This window comes from Triturus cristatus, chromosome 12 (assembly GCF_964204655.1).
Source record: "Triturus cristatus chromosome 12, aTriCri1.1, whole genome shotgun sequence".
In the NCBI taxonomy this organism is placed as follows: Eukaryota; Metazoa; Chordata; class Amphibia; order Caudata; family Salamandridae; genus Triturus; species Triturus cristatus.
Genome location: NC_140595.1, coordinates 172,293,039 through 172,303,718, shown reverse-complemented (window position 1 = coordinate 172,303,718; position 10,680 = coordinate 172,293,039). Strand labels below are relative to the sequence as shown.

The 10,680-nt window shown below is 39.1% G+C and overlaps 1 protein-coding gene across 2 annotated transcripts in view; it reads right to left on the bottom strand.

Annotated features, from left to right (window-relative positions):
- Positions 1-621: 621 nt before the first annotated feature.
- ANKRD34A (ankyrin repeat domain 34A) overlaps positions 622-10,680 on the bottom strand; it is a 535,455-nt gene continuing 525,396 nt past the window's right edge. For both annotated transcript variants that reach the window (XM_085636968.1, XM_085636967.1), the window contains exon 2: positions 622-10,097. In XM_085636968.1, the coding sequence (XP_085493094.1) occupies positions 8,366-9,994 (1,629 nt within the window). In that variant the 5' untranslated portion in view covers positions 9,995-10,097 and the 3' untranslated portion in view covers positions 622-8,365. The remainder of the gene's footprint in view (positions 10,098-10,680) is intronic.

Sequence of the window (10,680 nt, the reverse complement as noted above, 5' to 3'; positions counted from 1 at the left end):
TATAGAAAACGTTGGAGACCCCTGCTCTAATCCCACTCTGTGCATGACGCAGAGTTAAATTATGAGAATTGTGATAAATTTGGTTCATTTTTCTGTTTCTTCAATATTAGGGCCTGACCATTGACTGTCCTGACCATAGCGTGAATGTGGTTGCTATTCATAATAAATGAATATATAAAAGCACACTTAAATAAACTAATGAAGGGTTTAGGGCCTGGTAAACAGTAATCTAAAGCTAAAAAAGAATTTAAATATGTTCATTATTGTTTTCACCATTGCAAGATTGCTACAATTAAAGGTTTTGCAGTTTTTTGGACACTGTGGAAGCACGGTGATATACTTAGCACAATTCAAAAACGTGAGTTTGCATGTATAGATCTACTTCTATATCTAGATGTAAATCTCCTTTTTTTCCCCATTTCACTATTTCTGAGTGGAGATGTACACGCACATGTAGAATTAAGAGTCTCCATCCCCTCCTGTGCGGTCATGGAGTCCTACAACTACATTTTCAACTGTAAAGTTACTATTAGTAGATTTCCACTTGTTTGTGGAGATCTCCACCACCGTAGCAAAGATCTCCTTAAAGGAAAATATTGGGCAATTGAATGACGTTTATTATTTAACAATAAATAAATATTTTATTATAAAAAATTAATGTAACATCTTTTCATACAAATAAATTTAACCTGCGACTACTTAAAAAAATATACAACATACTCCCTCTTATAATTAAGTTTGCGCAAAAATTAAAATTAATTAGAATACATTAATTGTTTACATATTATTTTTAAGAGTACTTTTTAAATTAAAGTCACCCACCCTCATCAACATTTATTGTTGCATTTGTTATAAAAAATATTTCCAAGTTATAGTTTTAATTGTAATATTTTTCAGACATTTTCAGGCTTTGTGAACAAAGATATTTCAATTATTTTCGATTTATGTGTAGTATGAAAACTAGCAATGAAGCCTTACTGACACTTAAGTTGTGAAACTATATACTATGTATGTATACATGTACGTGTGTTAAAGTATGCGTATATGTATGTGTGTGTATATATATATATATATATATATATATTTTTTTATTTATTTTTTTTTTAATCAAATTCATTCATTTTATATTATTTCCTTGGAGTGTTTTTATTAAAGCATACCTCCGCAGTACCAGTGATTGGCCAAGTATAGCGCTTGGCTTACTCCAAGGTTGGGCTGGAGTATATTGAAACATGTTTTGGCACTACAATGCTAAGGTAGAATTAGAGGTGTATTTTATGAATAGTAATTGTCTTTCTCTTGAGTGAATGTGCCATTGGTTTTAGAATATTTCCCCCCCAACCCCTCCTTTCCGACCAATTTTATAGCAGTTGTTCCCTATTTTCTCCCCACTCCCCCTTGTCCATCCCAATTTTACTGATAATTCCTATAGGTACATGTGTGGAGATCTCTAGTAACGGTGTGGACATTTTCCATACCAAAAAGCTAGGGCAGATCGGGATGGAGATATCCAACCTTAAGTTTCTGAATTGCAGTTTGTAATATGTGAAGTCAATCTATTGAAGTACTATTTTACATAGTCCCAAAATGAATTTTCTGTTCATCGGGCCCATAAACTTAGAGCATCATTTAGTTATTATTGACTACTGGGACCAACCCATTGCATTAAGCGGCTGTATCAGGTATTTGACTCGTACAGTACCATGGTAATAGTATTTTACTACTTGGATTAAGTATTTTTGGGGGAGTCTGGTGGATAGTTTTTACGCTCAGGATATATTGCTTTGGGGTCGTAATATCCAGCATCTTTTAGGCCGCATTAACATCTTGTTGCGTTTGTTTCATCACATTTTTGCCATAGTGGTATTCTTTTTAGATTTAGCATGGCAGACACTTTGGGAAATACTAATCGCACATTTGGGGTCGTTAAGGGGCAAAAGTGTGTTTATGCATCTTAGGCTAAGTGACGTTTCGCCATTCCTTATGCCCTAATTGGGGATGTCTTTGCAGCTTATAGACACAAGTAGCCCTGCAAGCACTGGACTTGGAGGTAGATGCCTAGTATATCTTTTCTCTAAAGCCAGGCCTGGTGGCAGTTTTTGTCCCGCTGGGATCAATTTAAACTATTATTGTCTGGTTGCACTTTTCGGTACTTAGCTTGTATGGTTGTGGGATTACCGGACGGGCTGGCAATGCATTTTTTGCTGGTTGGATGTAACTTAGATGATGGTTAGAGGGTGACTAAAACCTTATGTGACCCTCTTGAGGAGGCACAGGACTGGAGATGCAGTACATATCTACTGCGTCACCAGCCATGATGTCTGCCCCTGTACCGTAGCTGATATCCGTGTTGCATACAACAGAATTTAGAATATTACTGAAGGTCAGTGCTTGGAATAAAAACTCATGTGGGTGGTTTGCTTCTTCAGAATATTGTGCCTGACCAGTTGGAACTTATTGCACAAGCACCACCAAACACAGCAGTCACTAGATATTTACTGCCGTTAGAGGACCGAGTTGAACTAGTGAATTGGGAGAATGACCTGTTAATCTTACGCAATGACAATATGTAGGCCCAACTATTTCCCAATATGTGCTAAAAAAAAGTTGCAGCAGAATTTCTGTATCTGGTCCATTCACTGTTGGGCAACATGCTAGTTAAATAATAGTATTTTGTAAATGACATTCTGTTGTATTAGATGTTGATGGTGTTGAATTTTTACTCCTGACAACGAGTTAAGCCTGATGCCTTCTCCATCCTGGGATTCCTTTGTCGTGATGAAGTCCTCCTCTCTAAAGACCAGAAACGGTCCATGTATGAAAAGTTCAGATTGGTGGTTCTCTGCGACTGGAAGAGTCTGCTTTTTAGAATGGCGATTAACGTGACTGGCTATCGAGGATTTGAAATAATACCACGGCTTAACTGAGAGGCAGGGAGACTTCAGTAATGAGAAAAAATGCATATATCTTGGTAAATTGCAGAATGTATATGTATATAAATACACTTATATACATACATATATATTTATATGCACAGACACACACTTATGGTATATATCTATGCACACACACGTACCTAAAACGATACAAATACATCTATAAGTAGATAGTTATAATGTGATATCATCCATAAGTGCCCATACAGTAATCAATTCAGTAATGTACAGAGGTGAGGCAGCAGTGCCTTGTAGTTCAGGTGTGAGATATTAGTTTTCTTGGGCACTCGACTACAGCCGATGCCCTTTGGAGGTGGGAACTTGAATCCCAGAATTGAGAATGCAATGCGATGGGTCAAAGGTGAGGGAAAATGCTTCAGGAAGTTTTGGGTTGTGATGGGCTGTAGGCTGAAGGATCCAACGTCTGCTTCACTGGTCCATGGTGATATTGCCCAGACCTCGGTGACGTATGGACAATTCGGTGTCAATCTCGAATATACCCAAGTACATAGTCCCATTTAGTTATAAGTGATGTGGTTCTTTACAGTGGAAGAGGAGTGTACGGATGCTGTGGCAGTAAGGGCAGTGCATGTTGGAGATGAAGGCTTTGGTGGCCTCCCACTAAACATAAATCTCCAGAAGTTACATTCAAAGACAATATATCAATGGACAGGTTCTATGCATACATACCTACATACAGATAGGTTGTTACACATCTCAGAAACTAGTTCCTTGTATTCCTCTCTACATTATAGAAGACTATAGTGGTCACATTCTAGAAAGTACTCTAAGAATTTCACGGGCATCGATTTATGCATCTTATTTAAAATTACCTTAGTCACTTCAGCTGTTTGGATTTTGAATGATGATACACTAACCAAATGATAAGGAACTGGGTACATAAAGAGTAAAACACAATACGCTGACACACAGGACCATCGGATCAATCGTGTCAGCCCATACACTTTGAAAAAACTTTTTTCTAATGCTCGGTTATGTTTTGTTTCTGTTCAATCTATCAATTTTGTAATCTCATGTTTGTAAGAGTTACAGGTGTCAGAAATAACATATTCAACACATTTTTATATGTGTGTGTATAATTAAACACAATGTGTAAGCAGGTTTGTACTCAACATCGATCACATAAACAAACTATTGCAGATTGTGACAAGGTCATGACCTCAAGGATTAGAGTTTATTCATTGGATTTGTACTGTGCTACACATGTCTCCATAGGCAGCTTCATAGTGATAAATGAACAGTCAGCCGAGGGAATGAAGCCAAAAGTTAGCAAAAAAGAATGCAAAAGAGGGAAGCTTGAACATATGCAAGGTAGAATTAATAGGACCAGTCCTGCTGGAAGATGGATAGTCCCATTGGATCCACCTAATTAGTTGTAGGGGTCTTTGAAAATGTTGGTTTTGACCTATTGAAGAAGGGTCAGTTAGATAGTGTCATGACACCATGAAAAGTCATGTAATTTGTTGCTGTGTCATCTATCAACAGACACATTAAAAATCTCTATCCAGCAACGAAGTACAGCACCTTTTCGTGGTCTCACAGATCGCAATATCATACGCTTGTGCCTGACAATCTGTAACATTTTGTGGATGTGATCGATTTCAATGCAGTGCTGCAGAGTTGTCTTACATATGTATACATATATCTGGTTCTGAAATGTTTCATCCTCCGTGAACCAATTGGAAGTTGTACTAAAGACACCGCGGTTATGAGTCCATGCTGTTCTTGCATTAGCCGACAGGAAAGGAAGAATGCCTGCCAAGGCAGCTGGTCTGATCACTGCTTTTTTTGCTAAATTCCGCGATGTCCAACATTCGTTCAATATGGCCAACGTAAACTCAATGTTCTCGATCGATACAATTGCATACAATAACTCTAAACTGATGTGGTTTATGCAGACAGTGGTTTTGCTGAAAAGCTTACATGGATCAGCTTCAATCTGATCATGGTTGGATTGTAGTGGCTTCTTATGAAATTAGTGGACAAGATAAGGAAGTTGGTTGAGGAATTTATGTCCTAAATCTTTTGCTAGTACTGTCTGAAAAGCAGTTCTGGGGATCATTACATTCTTAGAGAATCTTCAATGGACCAGTAATACCAGTACTGTATTAAAAATATCAAAACCTTTAGATGCCATTAAACGGATAGTATCATTCAATCTACATATTTTCGCACGAGCGTTGAATATGGTATTCTGAAGGAACTACTACATACATTATATATACTCGTAACCACAGTAGACCCCTTAACTCACAATATATGTCCATCTCATAGGCTGAATTTGTTTTTCGAGAAAACACACAGGATGTTGTTTTTTGATTGATCCTTATTCCCCCCATGAAATGTAGAATTATTGTAGTAAGTTAAAATACCTTTTCTGTCTACATTTCAGTTGACATGTGTATTTAACACACATTCATTTTGTGGTAAATATTAGCTTTTATGGCATTTGCCCACAATCCAGTTACCTCTCCTATACAGAGCTCTGCAGCCTTGTGGCTTACGTGCATGGTATAGAAATATGCTATAGATCCATTTGGGGATCCCGCCAGGTTTGTTTTCACTCAGTTGGTTAGGTGGGTGCTTAGTCTAAAAAAAGCAGGCTCAGGGCCACTGCCTACATTTGATAAAACTTGCAGAGGTCCTACGAATCGTTTTAAATTATATTAAATGATCCAAATGTGCCACAGTTCTTGTCCATATGGGTAAATGTCTTTCTAAAAAGTGTCTTATTGCCAGAAGCGCCCTTAAAAAAAAATTCCTTTGAAAATGATAGTGTATTACCGACTATTAAAATTTGTTTTCCACTTGGACTACAGAACTTCGTAAATTTTCGGCCTGCTCACTAAAACCCTTATAAATAGAATATGCAAAAAGCTCTCTGAAAGCAGTCTTGATAGTATTTGGCTCAACATAAAGCAATTCAGCTAAATAAATCCCCCCCCTTTCAGGTGATCCTTCTCTCAATAAGATAAATAATTGAGTGACGTGTATTTAACGTTTGAGTCCTTGGCCTACAGATATGCATTACACCAGGGATGTGCAACATCGGTCTTGGCCATATTTTCTGGATATCTACCTAAAATTAATTTACATATGATAGATATAGACAGAACTAATTCAAGTAGGTTTTGGTTATAGTGAAAAAAATGGTATGGATCTGGTCCTTAGACCTACTTTGCACATCCCTGGTTCACACTGAAGGCGATGCAGCTCAGTTTTCCATTATTAGATCTCCTACCCCCTTCAGCTGTTCTCCGAGGACTCTGACGATAGGGCATGAACATCTCCGGTCCCATGAAAGACATGGTCAATCTTACTGGTAAGATGCCACCGGCACTCACCTATGAATGGCTAAAAGTGATCACCAGGGCCTTAATTTGGAGGATAATGACTAGTTTTAAAGATTGAAGCTAATTATTGCATTTTGTTTTCATTATGTCAGCAGCTGATTATCGATTTATAGGGCAGTGAGTATGCCATATTGCTATTGTCGAGATTTCAGAGTTTCATGCTATTGAAAAGCCCTGGTTTGAGCACCCGTCACACATTTGAAATTATTTTCAATTAATTTGTTTTAGCTTGTGCTGTCCTTTTTCTTTGATCCCAACACATTAAATGATCATCCTTCCAACATTTTTTCTTCTGTCTGGACAGTAGACTGTTTTAGTAGTCTTGTCAACCTTATTTTTGCCCAAAAATCCTAATACATTTACACTCGGACATATGGGGATTTCGGTCAGCCCTCTTCATCCACTGGTCTATTGAAGTGTACTTTGCATTGTGCGTCTTCTCACCACCACGTACAGCTTGAGACGACGTATGCCACCATCAGCCACTGACTCCCTTCCATGTGAGGCACGGCATTCTGTTTATGCACATGTGCCCATCCTCCTAAAATATAGTCCACTTCAGTGCAAAGACTGTTGGTCCAATCTGTCATTTCAACTCATGTGTTTTTTTGTGATGTACTTTTATATACCTTTTTTTAAATTCAAAAATATGCATGCCACTTTAGACGGTGGCATTCTTGGATTGTATTATTTTTAAACTCCTAATTATTTAATATGTTCTCATACATAAATAAATACAAAATATTGCATTCTCTTCAGGACAAGACCTGTATTTTTTGCTAACGTGTCCCTATTTTGGCACAGCGAGTGTATTATTTTATACGGTGTGATCGATTTTGCCCCCAAAGTCGTCTAAGTACGCACTTTGCCCAGTTTGTGAAGTTTCCTGCACCTATCAATTTAACACAGCCTTGTTTGTCCAGATTCTCCCTCTAAAAGTGTTTTTGCTGAGTTTTTGTCCCGCAGCAATACTTTGTAGAGAACGTTATATTTTTTTATTCCATATGTTCATTACTTTGCAAGTTTGATGACTATCAAGAAATTGTAAAGTTTAAAAAAGTTTCTTAACACTGCACAGAAAAGAACTTTCAAACATTTGCACACCCCTACTTTATATCTTACAATTAATATTTGATTCCTTCGAGGATAAGCGAATAGATATACCTGGCCATCAGTGCTTCTTATACAATTTCTAAAGAAAATGCTAAATAATAGCATTCGTGGAATGAATTTCTAATAAATTTGCAAATATATTTTGCAATATTTGTGGAAGCACAGTTGATCAACTCTATTTTACATTAAGCTTTAAACTAAACTTTCAGTGATGAAGACCTGTTGGGTTTTATCCTTCTTTAGTCTTGCTACTGCATTCTGAAAAAGTTGTAACTACTTTGTGAGTTCACTGTTTAAAATGTTTTTAAGCGCCTCTGTTCAGTGCTTCCTATTAGTGAATGATCCAGCGACTTATAGTGCATACATTTTGCCTCGGGTCCTAACTCTTCTTCACTTTGAGCCAAGTACCATGAAATGCCTTGTGCGATGGTCACTTTACTGCCTCATTGACTTACAGTCTATCAAGAATATTCCTAGTTGTTGTAATAGTTATTTAACCCAGATGCAAAGGGTGCGGGTATAGGGATTCTGCTTTGTTTCATCTATTTTTACCCAAGTATTTTGTATGCTTAGTTAGAAAAAAAACAGGGATCATATCGGGCAATTTTGAAACATCAGGATGTTTTAAGCATCCGCTTTTTCTAAGGCACTCTCCACAAAAAAACTGGAAGTTAGATACAGTGATTTGCTAAGGATTATATAGTGTGGCCAAGAGCACAGATCTACTTCTATAAAATTTGTAATCAGAACCACAGTATTGTGCTCTCGAAGGGGCAACCTCCTGTCACCATCTCCTTCAGCATCAAAGACTCAATGACTTGATCGGCATTTAGTTGCTGTGGGGAACATAACCTTTCTATAGCAGCAGAGATCCAAAAGGCATAAAGCATAAGAGAATGAAACATTTCCAAACCTTTGCCTTCTTTGCTTTTTGCTATGGTATCAGTTCACAGACTCATTATGAGACAGTAAATTCTGGAAGTTGGTTAGCTGTTTGATCTGTTCTGTTTGCATAGAATGCCTTCTCACAAGCTTTTTCTTGGCTTTGGTGTCAAGATGTTTTGGAGAGTTGGGAGCCACAGGGATCAGACCCTTCTGGCCTCCATGGACAGGGGAGGTAGCCTTGCCATTGGCTCGGATATCTGGGATGGGGGGGTGTGGGTTGACATTGAGTGGAGGCAGGAAGCCAGGCCGGGTGTGGGAAATGTGATCAAGAAGAAGAGTCCCAGATCCTCTTCGTTCCAAAAGGCCAGGTGTCCTGCGGCGTACTGTTATCGGTGATACAGCACTGGGTATACTCTCTAAGGACTCACGAGAAGAGCTTGTGAAAAGCGTCAATGGTGAAGCATTGTACTTTCTCCTTTCTATGGACACACGTCCTGAATCTGGTGACCCAGGTATGGAGTCTGGACAAAGGTGGGAATCTGACTCATAATGTTCCATACGAGTCAACTTGTGGTGCGCCCCTGCACGCAGGTTGGTCCCGATGGTAGGGACCACTGTGGCAGTAGTGTTCTCTTGTGCTTCAGGAGCAGTGTTACGCCTGGATAATGGTTGGTGTAGCTGGTTAAACTGGACCTTGTCAGCCCACGATGTTATCTGTATTGACGAGTCTTCACCAGATGCATGACTGGCCATCTTGAAACATGACGGGTCTTGGCCTTCAATACTGTGTCTCCTAGAAAGCAAAGGCCTCTTGGTAATGGTCATTCCATTGAGATCACTGGTGATCTTTTCTTCAGCAGTGACTGTGGTGGAGACCTCCTGTGGGGCAGAGAGGTGGGACGCAGTCAGAACTGATGGAGCCACCAAGCCCCATGGTTCAGAATTTAGCCTTTTCAATTGCTTAAGGTGGACCACTCTACTTTTTGTGGGTATCTGTTCTGAAGAAGACTCAATTTCCGGTTTTAATAAAGTAGGGCACGTGAGCCTGGTTCCCATATTGAAGTTGAAGACATCACGTTCCTCTTCCTTCTCACTTGCTGGTGAGAGAGAGGTCTTTATTTCAATCTCTGAAGGTGACATACACAGTCCTGGGGATTGCTTCTCAACGATCCCAGGTGAGGGAGGGGAGTTCAGATACTGTTTTGTCTTTTTTGTCCCAGAAGGAGATGTGTCTGTGGTAATGATGATGACTTCCTTGCCTTTGGCTTTGCATGCATCCAACAAGACCTGGAGTGTTTCACGGTCACCCTGGTTGATTGCATACACTAAAGCAGAGGAACCTGAATAGTCTTTCATGCTGGGGTCAGAGCCTTGCTCAAGTAGTAAAGATACAATGCCTGCTCCAGCCTGGTTCGCACAGGCATGCATCAAAGCAGTCTTGCCCAACTTATCAGGAATGTTGGGGTCGGCTCCATTTTCCAGTAAGTACTTAATCATCCTGGATTTGTTCTGGGGATCATCATACTTGGCCAAGCATGCTGCCATTAGGGGCGTTTCCCCTTGAGCATTGCCTTCATTAATGTAGGCTCCACCTTCCAGAAGTAGACGTGTGAGTCTGAATTTGCCCTGCCACACAGCTTTCAGCAGGGCATTCCCTTCCGTGTGGAGCATGGTGGCTTTGCTCATCGGTGCCAAGGACAGCTGGTAAAAGGATGATCTTTAGATGTTGTGCAAGTGTGGTAGCACTTCTTGACAGTGGAGCAGAACATTTCACAGTCCAGTGATGTTCCTGGAAGGAAGAAGAAGAGACAGTCACTAGGTAAGCAAGATACAATTTCATCAATACATAGCACCGTGTGTCAAAACTGTTATTAAAAAGTATTTACATTTCGAGGACTATGAAAGGTGTCCGTTTGATGTAAGGTCTCTGAGACGTTACCCAAGACAACATTGGTTAGATGCTACTATGACTTTTTCTGGTGGTCCAGATCATTGACATGTTAGTTAGAAACAATTCAATTTTGGTAATGGAGGTCACTGGTCTCGGCATTATAGAGTTGGGGTACTGGGAAAATGCGGTCACATCAACGAGAAGTTTGAGGAGCTATGCATAAATCTAATGAACATGTACACTTTCTTCAAAGGCTTTTGACTTCTTTATAGTTGAGTTTTATTGATGTGTTTCATATACCTATAATATGTCAGTTTCTGTGTAAAATATATATTTATTAAACATTTTAAACATTTTATGTTTAGCATACCCAGCTACAAAGGCAATTCTACTTTACTAAGATTCATTTCAAATTCTTTTGATTGTATAATGAGAACAATTTCATATAACCCATTCATGATATTTAGCCTCTCCGGTTGAG